The 23,465-nt window shown below is 38.9% G+C and overlaps 2 protein-coding genes and 1 long non-coding RNA gene across 7 annotated transcripts in view; 1 reads left to right on the top strand and 2 right to left on the bottom strand.

Annotated features, from left to right (window-relative positions):
* Positions 1-2,166: 2,166 nt before the first annotated feature.
* Positions 2,167-3,998, bottom strand: LOC129761511 (hydroxyacylglutathione hydrolase, mitochondrial). 4 transcript variants are annotated; one of them, XM_055759232.1, is made up of 4 exons: positions 3,944-3,998; positions 3,352-3,389; positions 3,209-3,302; positions 2,167-3,150 (listed from the first exon to the last, which is right to left on the bottom strand). In XM_055759232.1, exons 3-4 carry the CDS (start codon positions 3,273-3,275, stop codon positions 2,309-2,311), a joined length of 909 nt encoding a protein of 302 aa, XP_055615207.1. In that variant the 5' UTR covers positions 3,276-3,302; positions 3,352-3,389; positions 3,944-3,998; the 3' UTR covers positions 2,167-2,308. The 4 variants fall into 4 exon arrangements, with proteins under 4 accessions (XP_055615207.1, XP_055615209.1, XP_055615211.1 ...); XM_055759234.1 differs by having other exon boundaries at positions 3,209-3,232; positions 3,944-3,979; XM_055759236.1 differs by lacking the exon at positions 3,209-3,302 and having other exon boundaries at positions 2,167-3,143; positions 3,944-3,995.
* Positions 3,999-4,341: 343 nt separating this feature from the next.
* LOC129761512 (coactosin-like protein) overlaps positions 4,342-23,465 on the top strand; it is a 71,252-nt gene continuing 52,128 nt past the window's right edge. Inside the window, exon 1 of one of the 2 annotated variants that reach the window (XM_055759238.1) lies at positions 4,342-4,466. Coding sequence is in view for 1 of the 2 variants with exons in the window: in XM_055759237.1 (XP_055615212.1) it covers positions 20,233-20,283 (51 nt within the window). In the remaining variant the exon portion in view is untranslated. Of the gene's footprint in view, positions 4,467-19,776; positions 20,284-23,465 lie in introns of those variants that run through there. The other variant, XM_055759237.1, reaches the window with a different exon arrangement.
* On the bottom strand, positions 4,837-6,065 carry LOC129761513 (uncharacterized). The gene is made up of 4 exons (XR_008740455.1): positions 5,935-6,065; positions 5,765-5,877; positions 5,418-5,706; positions 4,837-5,358 (listed from the first exon to the last, which is right to left on the bottom strand). It is a non-coding gene; the product is annotated as an uncharacterized LOC129761513 (long non-coding RNA).

Here is a 23,465-nt window from a genome sequence, read left to right as displayed (position 1 = left end):
GGACTAGGAAATTGATGCCTTTTTTAACGTCTTATATGTGCTAATTGATGTGACTTTTAGTTCGCAGTGTGTTTGTGCTTGCAAAAAAGGGTGGGTTTCGGCCAATGTTCGATTTTTCGAACAGTCATTTCCCGGAAAATGGAAGATAGGAAAAAATAATTCTTCTACATTGGGGTTCCTTTAGCGTCAATAATCAAAATTACACCAATGGTTTTCGTCGAAAAAATTATTTTTACGGCTTGGTCATTAATGGGTTAAGAGTAATGGTAATGGGCTCAAATAATGGGCGCGTTGACACCAATAGACACCAAACTCTATGTAAAGGAAAATCACTTTTGCTTGCAAGTAATGAAAATATATCATACAAAAATTGTGTCTAAAGATAATTTTACATTGGGCCTAATCACGAACGTCACTTCACGGTGAAAACGAATTGAATTATATGCAATTTCTATGCATTTCATTCCGTTTTCACCGTGAAGTGACGTTTGTAATCAGGCCCATTATAATGGTAAGTTTTGGTGAGAATATCTTAAAATTCATAGAAAATGGTTTAGAATAGGGACAGAACAACGTAGTTCTAGTAGATACATAATGCCAACACTGGAGAAAAACTTTAGTAAATGCAGCTACCAAATCTTTAGTAGTTGAAACATTGGTAAAATGTACACATTTTTTGTACATATTACCAATCTTCGGTAAAACTGATGTCAGATGCAAAGTACATTCCTACCAAAGATTCGTATATTTTACTACATAGCATTTGTAACCTTGTGTGTTTTCATGCCTAGCAAATGTGTGTGCAGTCGCCTTTTTTCTACTAGAAGCGAAGCGATTTGGAGGTAAACGTTTTGTTTTTGCTCTGATTCACTATATCTAAATATCTTTTTTCAGCTTCTAAGCGTAGATAACAATTTATTTACATATTATATGGCACGTTGGAGCAGCGTAACAGTAACGAAAATCAACGAGTGGAAAAACTAAAATTAATCAACAAAAATAAAATCCGTGCTCCGCTTGTTCGTAAGGATTTCACCAACAGCACTTCCTCGCGATCGAATTTTTCAGGTAAACAGGTTCATGATACAATTATAAACAAGCCTCTTTTGCTAAAATCCGCCACTTCTCCATTTCTACAGAAGTACTCTAGCGAAAACACCACACAAGGGAGTACCGAAAGACAAAATTCTTTCACTATTTTAACCCCTCAGGAAGCGGCGTACAGCTGGGATGGATAAATCTGACTCCGAGGAGATTTGCTAGACAACAGCTGGACAACAGTATAATTGCTTATGTGCAATTTGGAATTCGGAGGTAAGTATTTTGTTTTCATTAAATATAAATTGGAATCCGTGGACCATTAAATCTGTCATTATTAAACCGACGAATCGCTTTTGTTCGACCAATATTGATCCAATATCGGTATAACAAATCGTAATTTTTGCTTGACATATTTACCTACCAATTGTTTTTCGTAAAATGTACCAATGATTAGTAGGGTCGAAAATCACTAAAGAATTGGTAACATGTACCAAAAAATTGGTCATATTTACTAAAGATTTCTCTCAGTGAAGAAAAAAATTTAATTCTATTTTTAGCAATTTAAAACTGCTTTAGGGCCGGCTAATCTGATAGAGAATAGTTGGCCCCACACAAACTAATATCGTATCCAGATGTCGACACCATTCCGCCGTACACGCGAATCGGTGCACCTCTAAGAATTTTTCGAGTTGTTTGGCTTGCTTGTTGCATATCTTCAGAGAATTATTTTGTTTTGGTTTGCGTCCCTGATATTTTCCCTCGGGAAACATTTCAGAAACACTTAAATATATGCAACTTGCAACGGATTTTATTATCGTATACACTTTCAGTGAAAACCAAATGACATACGAAATTAGTTTTCCATTAAAACTTATCATTGTGATATAAAATTCTCCAGATACAATTTTTGTAAGAGATTATTTTACCACATGAAAAAACAAAGTTTTTCATTCACATTAAACACTAATTTGGTACAGGTAAGTTATTTTTATCGGAAAGAGTATCTCGATTTACAACATGCGAAATTTTGTTCAGAGTGATAGTGATATGGGTTGTATCGACTTCCCAATTCGATTTACGTAATAGGGGCAATTGAATCGATTTAGGCCATAAAAACATAAGACCTTTTCAAATGCAATAAATTCAACATTTATTCAATTAAATGTTAATAACTACACCACAGTAAATATGTTTGTGTATGCCAAATGAGCTTTGCTCAAGAACAATGACCTGTTAAATTAATACCAACTTCTATCCCGTGCAACGTTTAGAACTTATCCTTGGCAGCTCGCAATGCCTGCATTGTTCCAAGTGGATCGCTTTTTCCAACAAACTTCTGCACACTTGATTCGTGCACTCGCATGAACACATTGGTCCGCTTCTCCTGTCCAATCGTTGATGGAACCATCGCTCTGCGTCCGTCAAGATCCGCATCCTTGGCAATGTTCAACAACTTCAAGACATCCTCATTATTTGGTTCAACAGTGTTCCCAAAGCGAAGATTATTCAGCGCATACTCATGTCCACAGTAAACCTTGGTGTCGTCTGGTAAAGCAGACAACTTCGTAATCAATGCATCATACATCTGCTGCGGAGTACCCTCAAAGAAACGGCCACAACCTGCGAGGAAAAGTGTGTCTCCGGTGAAAACTACCTTATCCTCAGCGGATTCAATGTAATAGCAAATATGAGAGGTCGTGTGGCACGGCGTCGAAATGCAGCGCACCTTGAGGTTCCCGATTTGCAGCGTGTCATCCTGACCAACTGGATTGGTCAAATTTGGGATGCGATCGTCATTCCCTCCATAGATAGCCAGCTGTCCGAGTGAGGCATCTTCCTGATAGCGCTTAAACAGCTCGGCATTGCCTCCGGCATGATCCCAATGGTGATGAGTTGTCAGTACTTTGTTCAACGTTACGCCCGATTCTTTCGCCACTTCCAGCACCCTACTTGGCTCCACCGGATCAACGATGGCTGCGTTTTTAGTTTCATTACAAACCACCAGATACATAAAGTTATCCTTAAGGGCAGGAATCTTCTTCACCGTCATCCGTGTCATGTTGGTCGTCTGAACAAGTGTCGATCGCTGGCGGAAGCTCCAACTGTTGACTGAAAAAATAGCAAACATTAGTTGGCCAGCAGCGTTCGCGGAAAAGCCTCTACTCACCGGTAAAATAAGCTGCAGTCAATCCTTGCGCAACACGATAGGGTAACAGATTCAACAGAGAAGACATTAAAATATTCCCAAGAAAAGAGGCAAACTATGAAAACAAATTAATGCGCACAACACAAAAAAAGAGAATCACTTACTGATAATCACCAAATGTTAGTAGGGAATGGATGATCTGGTTCCCGGAATAAATCGCCACAGAAAACGACTGCAACAGAAACCACCGCTTATAAAATGTGTAGTAGGCTATAAATATTGTGGCGCGGTATTGTATTTCAAAACAAGAATTAACCGGGCAAACGTATCGCCCCAGGCAAACGTAACGCCCCGGGCAGACGTATACCGTCCGACGCTCGCTAGAGCTCGGTCGGACATTGCTAAAGGATCGTATCCTATGTTTCAAACTAACCGGGCAATCAGTGGATCCCAGGTTTGCGTGCGAGACACCGCCGCTTCCGACGGCGGGTCGGCGGTGGACTCGGATTGCGTCATCTTGGCGGCATGGGCCGCCTCGATTCCTTATCCTCGCCAAATGGGGACTTCGTCCCCATTACATTGTCCTCAGAATAAATTTCGAAAAACGAGAACAAGAGAATAAATTTATAATAGAAATGTGAGGCACATGATGTTTTTCCCGCGCCAAATATTTCTAGCCTACTACACTTTTTCTAAGCGGTTGTTTCTGTTGCAGTTGTTTACTGTGGCGATTTATTCCGGTCACCGGATGATCTGTATGTTTGCAGATTCAAAATGATATATGGAATCGGGATACGAAAACCTGATGAAAACAAACTTCCAATGACGTTTGAGAAAGTGTTGCGTTGCTGAACTCATCCCACAAGAATAGTCTTAGATTTTTTTCTAAAACACGATTCAACGCTAAAGAACACATTGAATTAATCATTTAAGGTGATAATTGTAATGGTAAAAGTAAATAGGGTGAAGGTAAGATAAATTTCATATCGATTAAATAACTTCTTGTGTGGTATATAGAAAATTCATGACGAACTCTAGTATAGTAACATTGCACTCTCAAAAAAATGGTATACAGCAAGATGCTAAACTATAGGTGTTTCGTTCTTGACACTTTCATGACAATACGTGAGACGAGTAGCGAGACGTAGCTTTCTGAATTATTTACTTTTTGTTTGGTTGTGTGGTTATGGTTTCATATCAACTCGCTGAGGAAAACAACTGAAGGAAGAAATGAACACATATATATTCGTGAAAAATAGTGTACTATAGCTGCAATAAGGTATTTATCTTATATATTATTCAATATTTTTGGGGGACCGTGATGATTTGATGAGCTTGTGGGTGTGTGGGTGTGCTATAAGTCTAAGAAATCTGTTGTCCAACTCCTCCACAGATAATCGTTCATCTCGCGGTTCTCTATCATGCCAAAATTATATTGGGAATATTTTATTTACTTCAGATGCCGTATTATTGTGCAATAAAAGGATGTGGAAACAAGGTTCTCATAACGAAAAATAACCCGGACATTGTTTACCACACTTTTCTCCGAGATGGAGATAAAAATCACGTCATTTCCATAGCAGCAGCTACGATGACCGACATCAAATGCGCCATGAACTTAATGGTACGAGGAAATATAGGATGTTGAATTCCAAAGTTAAACCTTTTTTCTGCCTTATATGTATCAGCCATTCCATGTCGAACCGATATAGTGGTTCTCCGGATTTCGTGGAAAGTGATAGATTTGTTCTTTATTGTAAAATATTAGACCCGTCTTTTCTTGTTTTTTTTTATTAGGGCTGTGTGGTATACGTTGCAAATCGTGAATATTGTCACCGGATTGAGGGCATTGTAGTGATGTAGAACGTTGAACTTTTGACTAGTCTGAAATCGATCCACCGCCGCAACAATAAGAAATTTCTCACCGTACAATTTTTCGAAATGACTGGTATACTCATCGGCAGTGCGGAAATACTCTCAGCATACAAAGCAGCAGCGCAAAGTGGGGTCCAAATTGTGTTTCAGCATACGTTCCACCGCAGTCACATAACGAATTTCCGATTGAAGTCGATTCGCCACTACCATCTCTTTAATTTCCTTGAAAACTTTGTCGTTTTGTAAAATTGCATCCAGCATACGCAGGAATTTGTTTTGCTTTTCGGAAGTCAACTCTGAAAAATCAACAAATATAATCATTCTTGAGCGGAATAAATATATCAAACCGACCCACCAGCGTGATTGTTCTGTTCGTGCTGCTCCAGTAGGCAACCGCTCCATGTTGAATTTAAAATGATTTGGTCGATTACCATTGGCATGCTGTTGGATTGGCTCATTACGTGTTATCAAATCGTGGTTCATCAGCACCCAGCCCAACTCGTCCAGTTTGACACGAGTGTTGCGGCGCAGTTTTATCTCTTCGAAAAGTTTCTCGCGTAGTTTCCGTTTGATGATGCCTCCGTCCTTGATCAGATTGTGCCGATAAATTCGTACCACGTACGATTCTATTTCATGCTTTTTCCCTGATGATAAAACAAAAAAAATAACACTTTTTTTTAAATGCTCAATAAAACCACGTACGAATAAAACGCTGCTTGCTTGGAAAGAAAAGCATTGATTGCGCCGCTAGAAGGTAAAATATACTCAAAACATCCTTCTGCACTGTTTTTAATTTGACCGCTGATTGTAGATATCTGAAAAAGTAGAAGCAATTATGAGAAATTGTTATACGAAAAAATCCAGAAAATTACCTGCCTACAGTAAAGCGCGAGCAGCTATTTTGCCAATGAATGCATTTGTCACCAAAAGATATGATTTGTTATGTAAACAAATTTGTTTTTTCACGAGCAATGGCCGAACAGCAATTTTGACATTGCGGTCCACCTATAGTATAACGCCTTGGTATACAGTTTTTCGATCTCGGAATCGTATGCCACCAAGCAGATCTCTTTTCCCTTCTTTTGAAAATCTAAAACAAGGTTTCGAAAAATTCTATTCAGATAAGGGGCTGACCACATATCACGTGGACACAAAAAGCATGATTTCAGACTACCCCTCCCCCTCCGTGGACAAGCGTGGACATTGACCAGACCCCCTCCCCCTGGTGTCCACGTGGACATTCCTGAATATTTTTTAATTCAAAATTACCAAGTAAACACCTCGATTGCACCCTTATTCCATTTCAAATTTATTTAATGTTAGATTTTGTTTCTCAGAAGGGAATGTTTCAAATGGCTTTTCCACTCACGCGAATAAGATATTAGGAGTTCAAGGATTTAGAGGCGAATGAACTGAAAAGTTTAAAGCCTCTTTAAAACAAAGAATGTCAATAGGAGTTCCAGGAAGTATTCTTGAATCATTTGCTGCCGTTTTTGCATCGAAACCACCGAGCTATTCAAACAGAATGAAGCATCATTTCATTAAAGTCGGATGGCCTTTACATGGTTTATAGGACTGGGGCTTCGATTCTGGACTACTACCAGTATACTACCAGTTTTATGCATAGGAGTGACAGTAGCCGTTTTCCGAAAGCTTGGGAAAATACCCTCCTTTATGGAACGATTGAAGATGATGGTGATGGAAACGATAAGCGCGTCGGCACAATTCTTGACGAAAAACGGAGGTAGACGATCAGGTACCGCGTCTTTGGCTACATCTAATCTCTGCAGTTTGTTCAGCACATCGTCGGCAGAAAAGTTGAAAGGTGCCATATTCAAATTGTAACGAGGCAAACTATTCAGGTATGCTTCAGACGAAAGTGGTCGGTCATTTCTTAGCACACTACTGAAGAAAGACAAAAACAAGATTGCCGATTCGAGAGGAGTTTCGGCGGAAATTCCTCTGTAGACGACATGATGTGGAACTCCCTTTGTCTGTTTTCTACTTCTAAAGTACGACCAAAACGATTTGGGATCTTGCTTAATCCCAGCTTCTGTGCGATGCATGTAACTGCTAAAGCATTGGCATTAAAAGAGCTATATCCGCTCTCAAGGTCACGAAGCTCAACTTTGCGCAGTTCACTCCTCGACCGAAAATAGCGCTTCCTAGCTTCGCGAAGACGATTTCGTTGATGCTGCAGCTCGTTGTTCCACCATGGGTGGAACAACAAATTTAGACATGCACTCGTCAATAGAAAATGGCAATACCCTCATCTATGTTGCACCCGTTCATACACTCATCCCAACGAACAGCGAAGATCGCTGAACGCAGCGACGCAAAATCGAATTGACTAAAATCGAAATCGTAAGGGTCCGAGACGTTCGAGCTGTGGCTTTCATTAGCGATTTCGAATTTCACGACGAAGGGCTTATGATGATGATAGATGTTAAGCATGGGCAACGGTGGCTCGAATAAAGTGCGATACACATACAACGTCCCGTCACCGTGAAGTCGACGTAAAGGAATAAAATGTCAAATATTCTCCCATGGAAATCGTATGTTATTAACAAACATAATCACCGGCGATTTTTTACGTCGGCAAAATAAGTCCAAGAGAATAGTTGACGGGACGGTGATGGTGACACTGTATGTGTAGCGCACTTAAATCGGCATTTTTCTCGTTGACAAACACTAAATCTAGCAGTCTTCCATTCACGTTTGTCAGTTCATTAATCTAATAGAGACCGCATCCCACAACCAACTCTATCAAAGCGATCTCTTACTCGGAGAAAGCATTTAACGGCAACAAAAGGTTTATGTCCTCGGAATCCGAGCGTTTTCGTATCGTCGGGCACTTTATACAGTTTGATCGTTCTGCATCGTCATGTTCAGTGAGAGATGAAAAAATTTAACCTGCAACCATTTCATCAATAAGCTAATCTGCGAAAAAAGTCTCAAGCAAAACCGAATTTGCCTCAACCCACTTCTTCGGGTTCATAGACCGATGCCAATGGCGACCGATTTTGGCAGCACAACACCAGCCGTGTAGATCGCTTTAAAGATCCCAGTAAGATTCACCCTTCTGGTAATCTCTCGAATCAATATTGGAGTCAAATGGCGGGTTTACATTAGGGAGATCTATAGCTATAGATGGATTTATTCACGTGAAAATAGGTGTAAACGGGTGAGAATAAATATGATACACTTATTCGAGGTATATATAACTTGAATAAATTCACCATATGTAAACGCTTGTGAATTTCTCACTGGAGAGAAATCACTAAAGTTGGATGCAGTTCTACTTCAGGTGAATAAATTCACCGAAAATATGAATATATTCATTATAGAAGTTCACGCTAGTGTAAACGGTTGATGCGATTTCTATGAATCTCATCATATTTCTTCACATGAATATATCACTAGTCTAAACCCACCCAAACGTTTCGAGCGTTTGTTTGGAGTTATAATATCGATGCCAATATTTATTCATATTAAAACATTGCATCCCATTTGTTTATTTATCTAGGCATTTCATTCAGCATTTTAGCAGTAACAGAGCCGGGTTTTAATCGTGTACATGTTCATGTTTATAGTTCTATAAATTGCAAATAAATTGCTAAATGCAAGGCATTTAGGCGTAAGAGTATTTTTTTCTGCTCCATTACATTATGGTGAACTACACAGTAGTAGCCATTTAGCCGTAAGTGTATTCTTTCTGCTCTTCCATTGTTCAGCAGACCGGAGAGCGGAGACAGTTGTTTTTTTCCCCTTCATTTATTTAATTAGACTCATTGGGATAAAGAGCCATCATCGAGCAGTACATTTTTAAACTATTTAAATATATTATAACTACATAAAGACAGTTGATATGATCTATCTGAAATAGCACAACAGCCCGATTTTTCTTGCAGAGCAGACCGTTCGATCGATTTCGATCAGCGGTCGAACCGTGGGTCGATTTTCATCGCTGATGATTGTTGCGTGGACGTAGTTATTCTAAAGGGTATGTCGCATCAAATTGCATCACGAAAAAAACGCTGTAGAAATTTAATTTTTAGGAATTATATCTTCAGCTTTCGCTTATAATCAGATAAGAGTGTATAGATCATGTTGGGCATGCTTCACTGTCAATTTTTCGTAAATTTGGAAAAATGTCGTCGAACGAAAAAGAGCGTCGTGAATTAATCCTGTGCACTCATTTCGAGAATCCGGAGTTGTCACATCGGGACATCGGTAAGATGCTGGGAATCGTCCAATCCACGATCAGCAGAGTACTAAAACGATACTTCGAGAACCTAACCATCGACCGGAAGGTGAAGAACGGCAAAAATGGATGCTCCGTCAGTGAAAAAGATCACAAGCGCGTAGTTAAGCAGTTTAGACGTGATCCGAGAAGTTCGGTCCGGGATGTCGCCAATGAGCTGAATTTGTCAAGTTCATTCGTCCAGCGGACCAAGCAGCGGGAGGGCCTGCGTACATACAAGGTTCAGAAGGCTCCTAACCGCGACGAAAGGCAAAACATGGTGGGGAAGACGCGAGCCCGGAAGCTGTACACCGAAATGCTGACGAAGCCGCATTGCCTGGTAATGGACGACGAAACCTACGTCAAAGTGGACTTTCGTCAGCTGCCGGGCCTGTTGTTCTTCTCCGCAGATGACAAATTCAGCGTTCCGGAGGAGATTCGCAAGCAGAAACTATCCAAGTTTGCCAAAAAGTACATGGTGTGGCAAGCGATCTGCTCTTGCGGAAAGCGGAGCGCCCCCTTCGTGATGACCGGCACGGTAAACGGGCAGGTTTACCTTAAGGAGTACCTACAGAAGCGCTTACTACCACTATTGAAGCAGCACGAGGGTCCGACCATCTTCTGGCCTGATCTCGCTTCGTGCGACTATTCAAAGGACGTGTTGGAGTGGTACGAAGCCAACGGGGTCACCTTCGTGCCAAAGGAAATGAACCCGCCCAACGCGCCGGAGCTTCGCCCAATAGAGAAATATTGGGCGATTATGAAGCAGGCCCTCCGGAAGAATCCAAAAGTTGTCAAATCGGAGGCGGACTTCAAGAGAAAATGGATTTCTGTTCAAAAAAAAACTACAACCTGACGTTGTACGAAACCTTATGGACGGGGTAAAGAGGAAGGTGCGAGCATACGGGCTTGGGCTCGAAGTATGAATAAAAAGAAAATGCCAAAAGTTGTTTAATAGTTTTTATTTTACTGTCTAAAATTTTCAAAAGGATCGGTCTACTGGGCGAATTTCTACAGCGTTTTTTCCGTGATGCAATTTGATGTGACACACACTTTACAACAACACAAAGATGGTCAATTGAGGGCCCTGAGTTTGAACTCACGATCGATCGCTTAGTAAACGCGCAACCAAGCAGTTACGAAGACCCCCGACATTAAACATCAAACATTGATTACATTCAGACTCAATAGACCGACATTTATTCGACGCGTATACACCACATATTATAAATACCCTTTGATTGTCAGTCCCGACTGATCTCGCTCCGTTTGAGAACATTTTCGCAGCGCGCTGATGCTGCTCTTATTGTTCCTTTCTTGTGCGATGTTTTACTCTCCGGCGATCTTCGAGTGTGGTGAGATTTCTGTTTGTTGTTCGCTGTACTTCGATATTGTTTTTGTCACCTTTTCGCACATTGTTGGATCGTTTCCGTTATTTCTGTTTGCTATGTTTTGTTTACCGTGTTTTGTCTGTCGGGTTTTGTTTGTCTGGTATTTATTTCTCGCTCAGACCAGACAACACAGCTGGTTTATCCAGGGTTGTACGGCCAGGGGTAATGATCGTCGCAAACAATAAATATGCTTGACAGACCATCGAAGTCAAGATAGGTCAGTTGTTGGTGCACGCCGTCGGATGGCCCTGAAAGTACTATAAATATTCTGCTCGCCCTGACCAACGTCAGCTACCAGTTTTGCTACCGTGTTGATCGGACGTGCAAAATTTTTCGCCTCAGAATACTCAGAATATGCGCGAAGTAAGCATAGTGCAGAGCTCTGACGGGCAGAAACAAAGCAGTGGAGAAACATTAAGAAGGATGTACCGCGGCGTTGTTCATACCTTTATGTGTACATTGGTTGTGTATGATTGAGATTATGCGTTTTCAAAAAGATAATGGTGGTGGAGGAACGTAATCGCCTGGGACCACACTGTGTCTAGCGCGAGAATAATGTTCGCGATTCATATTGAAAACGCTAATGCATTAATCCTTTTTAATGCCACCAAAACTTTCGACTAAAGAGTTATTTTAAAAATTTTGATGGATTCCAAAATAATATCCGGAGTCAAAAGCGTATTGATTTTTATAATTTTTATACTGGAAGGTTGCTTCTGTGAATTCATGAGATTTATCGGTGTGCACTGAATTTGTTTTTCATCCGACGTTCTTACATGATTTTTCTACGCTATCTGCTCGAAATTACACAATTTTTTTTGTTGTTTTTGGGTAAATGTGAATGATATTTGGTTCTCGGTGGTTATAATTTCGTAGTGCTACGTCAACAATGCGGTCGTAACTTAGACACCACAATTTTTTTTGTATTGCAGCCCGTGACAGCATGGCTAACACATAATTGTGACCCCTTTGAAAAAAAGGTTGACTACCTCTGCATCACGGCAATGTTGCTACTTTTACACATGTTGATTGGGTTTGGATCTCGAACGGATTGCTGACTGCAAAATTCGATCTCGATCGGATAGTAAAGTTTCAAATCCGATCGGGAATATGGTAGGTAGTGTTGTTTTTGCAAATAAATGTGTCTGCTGTCTGAATTTACCAGATGCGTTGATTATGACTACAAGAACCACCGATACCAACCTTCCTGATTTTTTCAGGATTTTCCAGGTTTTTTGTCATGTTCCCTGACGTTCTCACAAGCACTTGCATTATTTTCGAAATAATCCAGATTTTTGCTTTACCAGAATGAAATCAACCGCAGTGAGTTTATATTGCAATACTCATTTTCCTACCAAAGTTTTGCTTGTTGGACACTGACATGATGTTCTTTTTCGATAGCACTATCGTTCCTGGAGAAACCACGCCGTCCTAACTTAATATTACTTGATAAGTATTTCAATTAAGATATCTAATTATATTAAATACAGTCAAGCCTTTTTTAAAGTTTTTTTTCGTGTGAATTTTTTTTGTGCGATTTTCTGTTCTGCAGTTTTTTGTATGATTTTTTTTTGTACGGTATATGAAAATAAGCATATTTGACGAAGTTATCGTTCATTTGTTTTCTTTTCGATTTATTATATGCGTTTCAGCGCGAAAAAAGCACATTTGTGTCTAAATTATCCACTTATCGAATCATTCTCATCCTTCCATCAAATGCTCTTAGTTGCACATGACATGATTTATAATAGCACCAAATGTAGACATGCAACTAAAAGCCCCGCGCAACCAAAAAGGCAAACTGTCCCATCGCAAAGCAGAGAAACTATTTTTAAGCGGTCCCTATCGACCGCACAAAAAAGTTTTTGGCAAATTGTGTACCGAACACGATTTTTTAAAGCTACTGATGACGTTTTGTACGATTTTTTTAGTGCGATCCCTATCCGGTCCCAAAAAAAGGTTTGCCTGTAATACTCTTTTTATTTCTATTGCCATGTTCGAGAATACGCATATACCAGTGTAAGTCGAAAGATTTGCTACCTAAGTTTTTCTTTAACTAGTACAACAATTCAATGATAAAGTCGCTAAAGCCGAATATTTTTAGTGGTCTTCCTAGTTTAGGAGAATGATTTATAACCGCCCATCTAAAACAATTTCCTTCCTGATGTTAATTCTTTGCTGTTGTATGTCTGCTCTCAGCCACCAAACCTTTTTTACGTTGCGATCGTTTAACAAATAACTATACTAATCTTTTGCTATATTCAACAATGTATTACTTTACACTTTTTCTAAACGAATTTTAATGTCTAATGCAGCGATTTTCAACCGGCGGGGAATTTAGTGATTAAAAGGAGGGAATTGTGCAAGGGAATATTGCACATTCACTTCGCTTTGAAGATTAGCAAAAGATGCCACAAAACCTTTATTGGATACGCTAAAATTTGCGATCCTTGGCAAACATGTACAAATCTGAAATGTAATGTTCAATTGAACAACTTCGAAATGTTTGAAAGACTTTCGTCAGTGAATGATGATAGAACAGACGACAAAACAGTACAGAAAACCATAAAAAGGACATTGTACAGCAATTGTCAAAACTTTTTACAACAAGTTAAATTTGAAACATATTTGCATTATATTAAAGAACAAGACCTGGACATGGTTTGAAATTCCTTCCGACTGGCAGCGTTCTCAAGATTTACGATTTTGGCGGAAAACGTTCAAGCGCAGGTTTTATATATCTTTTTTTTTAATCTGATACAAGTATAATATCGAATTTAACTGTTTCGGAATATTTCACATGGAGGAGAATCATAAAATATAATTTTTATATAAAAATGGCACACATTGTTCAGTAGATACATAATCAAAGTTTACAAAAAATAGATAAATCTTCTTTCTCTTCCATAACCTTCTTATGTACAATAATCGCTCACTAACTGGTCCTGGTTTAACCGGTCTGCTTTTTAACAGGGCGAACGTTAACTGGTCCTTGGACCAGTTAAAAAGCCGAATTTCGTAAACAATTGACGCCATTTTCAAATGGAAGATTTGCTGTGAGGGGCATTCGAATGTAATTTGGAATGTTATGAAAATTGACATTATTTTCGCATGACAAAAACATTGTTTAAATTACAGTAAAATCATTTCTTCAAATTATATTTCATACCTGTTATCGCACTCAATGCGAATCTTCCATTGGAATCCTTTTGTTCATCCAATTTCATGATTAACGCGAATCAAACAATTCATTGAAGTTCCCCTCGATTTTATTTGACGTTTTACACGCCGGACCAGTTAAAACGCGAATGTCGATAACTGGTCTTCCCTTTTCGCCCAGTTAGCGAATGTTTACTGTATTATGCTCTTTTTCGAGACCTGACTAGAACTATTTGTAAACTACCATTTAACATTTGGGGACGGAAACTAATGTTTGGGTCAGTCTGGATTTCAATTAAAAAGTTGAACTAGTCATTTGCGGGTTGTGTTGGCTTTCACCGATTACGTTTTCAGACCTATTTTAACAAACAACAAAAAAACAACGCTGCACCTTGTTACACTTTTGCTGAATGAATAAATTCATATGATAACCAATTAGTCCCGCTCGATATTTCAGAGTGAGGAGAAAGGGCAGGTTAAAGCATTTATAGAAAACGTTAAAAACCACCGCTTTCGATAATTTTTTGATAAGTCATTTTAGAGTTAATTGCCATAGTTGCAAGCGTCAGCAAAAATGTTAATTCTCAAATATTAATCATGCAAAAAAACCCAAGTGATTTTCAAAGCATCATAGAGGTGCAAAATTCAATAGTGGGAAAAAACATTATCAACTCTATCCTCTGTTGATCCTTTCTCTTTCAACTCTCTTTCGGGAGTCATCATCATGTTGTAGCATAAAGCAAGCAATTCTCCAGTCGCGCCGCATAAACCATGTATATGTATTCACGTAACATGTTGGGCACTCAGAGAACTAATGATTGTGAGTGACTGCATTCGCTCCAAAACTTTCATTGATAAACCAGTAGCGCACTGAAACAAAGTACGGCCAGCTCACGATAAATTACCAATGATTTGAAAACATATCTACTCTTTCTGTTTTTCCCAGGGTCCTGCTACCGCCGTGCACGGATGATAGGGGTTCAAATAAAATAATAAAAGTACGCACATCTCAGCTCATGCAGCTGTCAGTGGGCGTTTTTTCGACTATTTTTAATTGTCCCGTAGTTTTGACAATTTGTATATTTATTCCTTTTCAATATTTCCAATGAATTGTCATCAAACGAACATCTTCAACATGAAATCGAGTGTTTGGTCATCGATTTTGAAAGCTCCGCTGTGGAATTTTATAAATACATTCATATACCCGTTCCTTGTAGAAAAAATGAAGAAATTTGTTATTTCGTCTGTGAACATTATGCTACATGAACCTTCTATCGAGAGGATACTTATAAATGCAGCTGATTGCGTTCCTATTTCCCATAAAAAGAAAATTCATATTTACACATTTTAATATTTTTATTGTTTTTTATTTTTATCAGTTAATGATCTTTCAAACATGTATTGGCATTGATGAATGATGTGATGTACTGCTAATGAAATTGCTGAAATTGGTAATACTAATGATTTTACTAGAATTCTTTGACATAAAGGAGAAAAAGTCTTTTTCACTAGTGGGGTGCATAGTGGTCTTAAAATTCTACTTAATTAGGGTAAAATACTGGAGGCCAAATGTCTTAAATATTTAGATGTTCTTACGATGCTCACTAGCGTACATTGAAAAATGGAAAACGAGTCTAGGAGAAGCGCAACAGTATAAATAAATTGTACTGGATAGCCGGGAATTCAAAGTAGCATTCGTAGCATTTGATGAGCGAAAAATGGTTGAAGGAATTATAAATAATGAAATTGCTAGATGGAACAAAGAATACGGGGCAGTTGTAAATCGATAGGTGCAAATACTTTTAGAAAGTGCGAGTTGATCGTGAAGCTCCTTGATCGTATTTCGAGTTTGCCTGGTACCGTACCATTTGAAAGGATTTTTTTATCCCATCTGTTTATTTTATTAGACTCATTTAGTAATTCAGATGTAACAGAGCCGAATTTATTCGTGTACATTTTTATCTAACGATAATTATATTACACAGCATGAACAGTTCATTAACATGAACTTAAAAATTCTTCGTGTAAATAATGCTTATTTACACTTTTGGGCAAAGAACAACAATCCCGAATGCGCTGAACTGAATTTTCTGTGAAATATTTTTGAAGGAATTGCTGGTTTGTCAAGCAATTCGTCAATGTGGCATGAAACCATCTCTGTTTCTGTCTCAGTAAAATGAATGGCAATATGGCGGAAAGAGTGTCTCCAAAAACTCATCCGAAAGCACACAGGCCTCTTGCGCAACTATGAGCGTTCGACATAGTATTATAATAATAATGTTTATTTAAAATGTGAGGCTTCGACTGCGGAAGAAGGACAAGGGAGCCAATTATAGGGAAATCATCTGTCGAGATTCCCTGTTTTTGATATGCTTTTGGGGCATCCTGATTTATTTTTCATATTTTAGCATTTGTCCTGATTTTCATGAGAAATTCAGTTTTGTTGTTGAATCATTCAATTTTTTTCGTACTTTGGTTTTGAGTTTTAACGTGTTTTTGATTACGTCTTTTGGAAACATGCTGCGGTGGAAATTGAAAAACGATAAATCTGCCGCATCGCGAAAAACATCCAATTTTAAGCGCTTATTGCTCTGTCATTTGCAGATGAATTTACGAGATATTTACATCAATCGATTTAGGCACTCCCTAATAATTTAATACTGCGAACAAAAATATATTGTATGAAACTAGCCATAGAACAATTGAAAAATGTCAAGCAATATCTAACGAATATACCATGTTCTGATTGGTCAATTGGCACAAGCAATATGTGCTCTCCCAATTGCTCATTCAATACGAATACCGGACTGCGCAATTAGTTTGATTTGATTTTCTGTTGCGGTAAATCCCACGTTATAATTGTTTTTTTGCTTTGTCTCGATATTCCAAATTAATCTTAGAATGTCCGAACGGTAGTGTCATTTTAACGATGAATTGCACCAGAAATATCTTTGTCTTACAAAAAGACGTAATGATCATGATACAAAATACTGCATATGTGATGTGCATTTGGTGCATTTTGTTCAAACAGAAGTTTGAATGGCACGATAAACCACTACAGTTAAATCTGATTTGGAAAAGCATATCAAAACATCGAAATATTGCAAGAATATTCAATCTACTTCCATTTCAAAAATTTTCCGAGTTATGTGATGTAAAAATCACATCCCTCGGAAAATGTCGTCTACAGAAGGAACTCTCGCGTTTTATAGATCATAAAAGTTTCGAATCCATGGGTTGTCTCCGGCACTGTTGCGCATGATGTTTGATGATTCGGAAACCGCAAAAAAATCTCCTGATCTCGTACAGAACAGAAACCATCACCTCCGGAGTATTTTCACCGCATGGATCGTCCGATAAATACAAAAATTAATAGATTTGAGCATTTTGGTCTCTTGAAGTACAAATCACATACAACGTATTTTAACCTAAGGAAGGTTAAGGTTTAAGGTTACTTATTGCTTGTATTCTCAAGAAATGATATTTTGTTTTCAGAAAAGAAAAATGAATATAATATTTGAAAAAAAAACACTGTTTTCGAAATTTCGTGCTATCGCTCAATTTATTGATATTGTTTAGGTTGGTTTACGCTGGCGCAATTTACAGATGGGTCCATTTCCACGCTCGGAGAATTTTGCTGCTGGATGATTGGCATGTTGGTAATGGATATCTCCGTTGGTATTTTGTTGCTGGTGCCGTCGAGAGAGTTTGTTTCGCACAACAATGAATGACGCTCGCTGGCGCAATATTTGTACAATGAATGAAGTGGACGGACTAATGACCCGGCGCCCGGAAACTCTTCAACTTAACCTGAAAGGAAAACAAAAGGGCAGATTTGGTCTCGCTGGATTCGGGGGAATGATAAATACTTCGGAAATTTATCTAGTCTAAATGTACCTGCCGACAGCTTCACAATCGACGGACCAAGTAATGCACTACCTTTCATAGTGGAAGTTAAGTTGAATAAGCGCCAATATAAATAGGTCCGCCTGTGGAACACATCTACTTCGTTTGAAAACACCGCTGCTGCTCTCCGACATAATAGCGTTTTTTTCTAATGTGTGTATTCGGTGTAGCCCTGCATTTCTTTCCGGTGAAAATAGCTTCGCGACCGAGAAAGTATAAATGTATAATTATATTTTAAATAAAACAAACTGCTTATCTCTGAATTGCATCACTTTCATAAGGGAAATTGCGACTGCGAGATGTGCATTACACAGTTGCTCAGATATGACAACACTCTAAAGCCGGGTTCAGACGGTGCGAGTAAGCATAGGAGTCGGTCTAGTCAGTTACTGCAGTGCATCTACTCACACCGTGTGAACACATCATGCCAGTTAGTGTCATGTGTGATCCGGCGAGAGAGCTATTTCAAAGTTTTTTTTAATTTACTCGCACTTGCATCGCTCAAAACGTCAAAAACAGAATCTTGCGTTCGAATCAGTAATGTAAAAAATGTGAAGAAATGTCTCTATTTTTAGGATATTTGGAAATAGGCGAAGATATTTATAGACTTGAAATTTATTGGAAAAACAAATAAAAACCTCATAGTTTCTAAACGAAATCGTTGTTATTTTGTTTTCCACGTTGGCGGGGCACGCTTTTTTTTGAGATAGTTTTCTTGGAAATCTCTAATAATGAACCATTATCAGGCACAATTTTCATTCAAAATTCACTCACAACTTGCGAAAAAATGTATTGTTCTAAGAAACAGAATACATATTCCATTCACAAAAAAACATTTTCATTCATTATTTTAATTTTTGACGCGTATTTATTCTACCTGCAAAGCTACTATCATATTCATTTCACAAATTGGTACACGAAGCTGCTGGCAAGGCGAAATAAACAAGTTTAAAAAAATTTAGACTGCCATTTATAGCATCACATACTTACGGAATCATCTCAGCTATGGATGCTTTCGAGATTCTAAAAAATATCGACAGCAATCTGAACAATATTCCAGAAGAAAGGCACATCAATGTCGTTTTTTTTTAATTTCACTCTTGCAGGTATAGCATCCCTCATGCCAAGGTATCTTGGCGTTGTATTTATGGACTAATGAAAACCAACAGTGTTTCCCTTTATTCAGTTATTTTTCTCAGCACTGCGCTGTATTCTAGAGGATCATCATTGTAGAGTTCCTTCAAAATTGTATTTGTTGCTCCTTTTCCTTGCATCCAATTCCTGGCCCAAATCTTTTTCCCTTTCTGCTTTTTCGGATAGTACCTCCAGTTCGAAGAAATTCAGCACAAAGTATTTTTATGCACGGTCAGCGTGTATTTCGCGATAAAATTGTGTAATGATAAATGAAAACCTGAAAGAAAACTGCCAATAGAGAAGTCGATTTAGGATCAATCACCTGATTACTGTTTCTGACTATTTGATGTACATTTGAAACATCCCTGGTAAGCCAATGCTGTAATATCTAGTTTCATGTCAGCAGCTCACACTATGTGAACGGACAAGGCGAGTCAACCGTTATATTAAGCGAGTTTACCGGCCCAGTAGCTGCTCACTGTCAAGTCAGCTACTAGCAACGTATAAAATGTACTGTCTCTCGTAAGAATGTACATTACATCTGACATTTACTTTACGAAGTTTTGGTAAAATGTACTAAAAATGTGTGCGTTCTACCAATGTATCGACTACTAAAGATTTGGTAGCTCCTTTTCTTCTAGTGTACGAGATGTTTGGTTTTTCCGTTTTTCGTTGAATTACCCAAAAGTACAGTTCGCACAAATAAATCTTTTCAACATCAATCAATTACCAGCCAAACTCGCTTTGCAGTACACTTGCTGAAAAATGAGTGACCGAGAGGAAGGAAGGAAGAGAGAGCGAAAAGTGGGCACTCCCTTCTTATGATTCAGCCGCGAATCCTACGGCGGGGCAACTCCGGCTCACGGGCACCACGGTTGGCTCAAAGACGACGGCTGGACGGGACTCACCGTTCAGAGACCGGTTCGTAGCAATTGGAAGTAGTTCAGCTTCTTCAGTTATTTCTTTGTTTCACACGAGTTAAGTGGTGCCCCAAGAGCTGCTAGCTTGAACACTCCCAGCGAGACACGTTTCTGGTAGTGGTGATTCGAACGAGTCGATAACACTTGCGTAGGCTCCAGTGTGCTAATCTCTGTTTGACCGGAAATAGTGCCACCAACGCCTTCGCCAGGAGGATTACACAGTACAGAAACGAGCGAGAGAGAGTGTGAGAGTGCGGAAAAGATTTGTGCGGTTGGTCGAGCCTGTTGAGATCATCCTTTGCGTTTTTTTGGGTTGGTGTTGTGTCGAATTGTGCTACGCGGATTATAATATTCCTGGCAGAAGCTAAGTGAAGTTTGGAAAAGTTTGAACGGCAGGAAACAAACAGAATCCACAAAATGTCCGAAGCAGTCGAAGTCGAGCAAATTATCGAAACCAAGCCAAGAAAGGTAATAATAAGCATTTCCACAGCATCCGCAGTTACTCAGGGTACGAGTCCTGTTTGAATTGAGGAGCTAATGTGAATGAAAATTCATTCAGGACCTGCAATTCGAACATCCCTAATGCGTTCCGTTATATAGCACCTTTTCCCCGAGCACATTATGTGTCGAGCTTCCAGACATGTAAAGCAGGAGAAAGGAGGATTTATTTAAGCCACACACCAGCTACTAAATACACTAGCATACAGAGTACGCGACAGCGCCTACGACGATGACGATAATGACGATGATGACGATGACGATGACGAGAGGGGCCCAGACAGATCGATAAAAGTTGGTTACTCAAATACTTGTCTGTGAAAAACCCAACGCGTGACCGAGTGAGGGCGGCCAGAGAGGAAAAGAGTTTTGAAGTGGTGGTGGTGGAGCTCAACTTCATCTTGCAGCAAGATGAAAACCTCCCAGCGGAAGGTCATGTACCCCTCCGCGGTTCAGTTCAGAAATAAGAATCGAATGCTGTTGCCGGCATGGCCGAAGCAAGCCAGATAGAAGAGCAAAATAAAGAAACGAAAAAAAATTGAGTTCTGCCACCCGTCAGACTCCTACTCCTACTCCGTGTCTTTCGCTGGAACCGGTGGAGGCTGCTGTTTGCGGCACTCCTCTGCTCGCGATGTGCGCGGCTGTAAATTGGATAATGGAAGAGCATAGTGCTCTTCATTCTAGCGATTAAACTATTTTGATTTGAACTTTCGGGATTTTTTTTGCTTTTTGCTGGTGTTGTTCGGTTCGATTCCTCGGACCGCGAGATTGAAACCGATGGGTAGGAACATAGGGTGGTGCACAAGCCGTGCCTTGCAGAAAAATGACATGTAGGTCAACACTTTCCTTAATTTTTCTACTAAAATTCGTAGGGTGGTGGCAACGGCCGAAAACCCGTTAATATATTCGACAATACCTCATTTCTGCACGCTAAGCCACAGGCTAGTGAAAAGCGGCTCCACAGTTATTCTACGATGATTTGTTTTGCACTCTTGAGCAAACGCACGTCATTCGGGTCATTTACAATACAATAATTTAATTCAGTGCGACGGTTTTTATGATGGTTTTATTCAGCTCTATGTTCAAAATTGCCTGAACTAATTGGATTCAAATCCTCTATTCAAGCCATTTTCGAGCAAACTAAGGGATATTATTGAGCTATAGCCAATATTATTCGTTAAATGCAGTTTAAAGTCAAATAGAAATCGTTTATCGAACTCCAAGGTGTCGTCTGGTGGAACGTCTATTCAACCATATTCTGATTTGATTAGCCTCACTTAGACTGCGGTATCGAAGAAGATCTTTGTCTGACAGCATTATTTTCTTCTACCAAATTTCTATAAATAGAATCAGTTTTTTAGCCCCTTGACAGACGCTTGTTAGAGCCTTCTACAGCTACTAGATAAAACTTGTTCAGTTTTTGATGAAATTTTGAAAAAACAATTAAAAATGGTCAAGATTCAAACTTACGACCATTGCATCGATGATCCTCCATCAAACTATTTGCTCCGTTAAGCACTTAAAAATGTAAAACCAAGCAGTCGAACATAAGCTTAAAAACACTGGCAGCAACTGCTCATTTTGGTAGTCCGTCATGTGTTGTACAAAAGCTGCTTTGCAGTTGAATAAACGTTTTTAAATCGTTTCTCTGGCATATTACCCAGGTAAACATCGTTGGTTGAACAACAGCTTCAATTTGGTCTAAATAAGCTTTTATACAACGTTCAGCATATTGTCTCATTGAGCACTCAATACTATTGTTCGACCATTATTCAACTGACTAGTTTAATAATAGCTACACTGCGTTTTACAACTATAGAACCACTTATTTTTTCTGAGTTTCCAGAGATATGTAAGAAGATCCGGAAAGTCGCATGGTTTAATTATTAGGGGATTCAGATTCTGGACAGGTCAACTTTTTTACCGGATCAAAACCCCATCGAAAACTTATGAGGAGTGATCGTACGGACGGTAGATGCAGCTTACAAGAAGTATGAATGATTTGAAGCGCTTAAACGAGCAGTATCCTCTGCGTAGAAGGAGATACACACTATAACATGTCGCAGCTTGGTCGAAACCACCCCGAATGGGTTATTTGAACTGATCGAAAACTAAAAATGACCTACGAATTAGAAACTTATTGTAATTCATGTGAAATTGACGTTGATTTCGTAAAGAAGTGAGAGTTTCTCCATCTGATTCTATAGTTATGAAACACTGGAACTTTAGTTTTTTGAATGTTTCAAAATTTCTTGAATTGTTCAAATTACGGAACAATCGCTTCGCTTCAGGAAAGCCAGCAGCCAGACACTCGTTCGCGTAAAGATCCTGGGGGAAGATTCCGAATGCGATGAAAATTGAAGTTGAAACTGAATAAAAACGAATTCGCCATAAGTTGAGCTGCAAACAATAATACACAGCGCGGATCAGCTGTTCATGCGGAATCAGCAGGGGCTGGTTTAAATCGTGTCTAGACATAATGATTTCACTTCACCACGATCGTTTGAAATAAATCAGTCGAAAGTTACTCTAGCTGGAGTGAAATAAACAAGCTGAAAATCCATCTTCATTTCCTAGTTACAAGAATGACAAGCAAGCCATGTTAACTACCGTGAATGCTTTTTTTCGCCTATTTCAAATAAAATCGGTCGCAGAAAACAATAATTTTTGGAAAAAAAACACAAATCAAATCCAACACCCCCACTCATTTTGACAGCCACTGAAAGCAAATCTCAACTATGACAGAATACTTAGATCTATTCTGTTCTGTTCATTTGAAAAATTACATAATTGGGCATAAAATAAAATGGTAAAACCTTTAAATTATGCGTAGTGAACAAATCCGCTAAAAATTCGTAATTTGGATCGACACTGTTATCTCCCCTACTTCCGCTATAATTCTATTCTAGGTACTTGAAAAAAACACCGGATTCCATAACTGTGTCCACGCTGGTTGAGTGGCATACCCAACAACCAAATTTTACAAATGAAACAATGGAATCATTCTTAGAAGCGTGCTTTTTTTTATTAAAGTCAGTTTAAGGTAAACAGTTTGGGCTCAAGAAAAAGTTTAATAATTCTGTCATAGCTGAGTTTTAACCATATCCATAGATTATTTTTCATCAAATAAGATCATCTATCACACCCAGTGG

This window comes from Toxorhynchites rutilus, chromosome 1, assembly GCF_029784135.1.
Source record: "Toxorhynchites rutilus septentrionalis strain SRP chromosome 1, ASM2978413v1, whole genome shotgun sequence".
In the NCBI taxonomy this organism is placed as follows: domain Eukaryota; kingdom Metazoa; phylum Arthropoda; class Insecta; order Diptera; family Culicidae; genus Toxorhynchites; species Toxorhynchites rutilus.
Note: the sequence above shows the minus strand (reverse complement) of the source record. Positions and strands in the feature narration are given on the sequence as shown.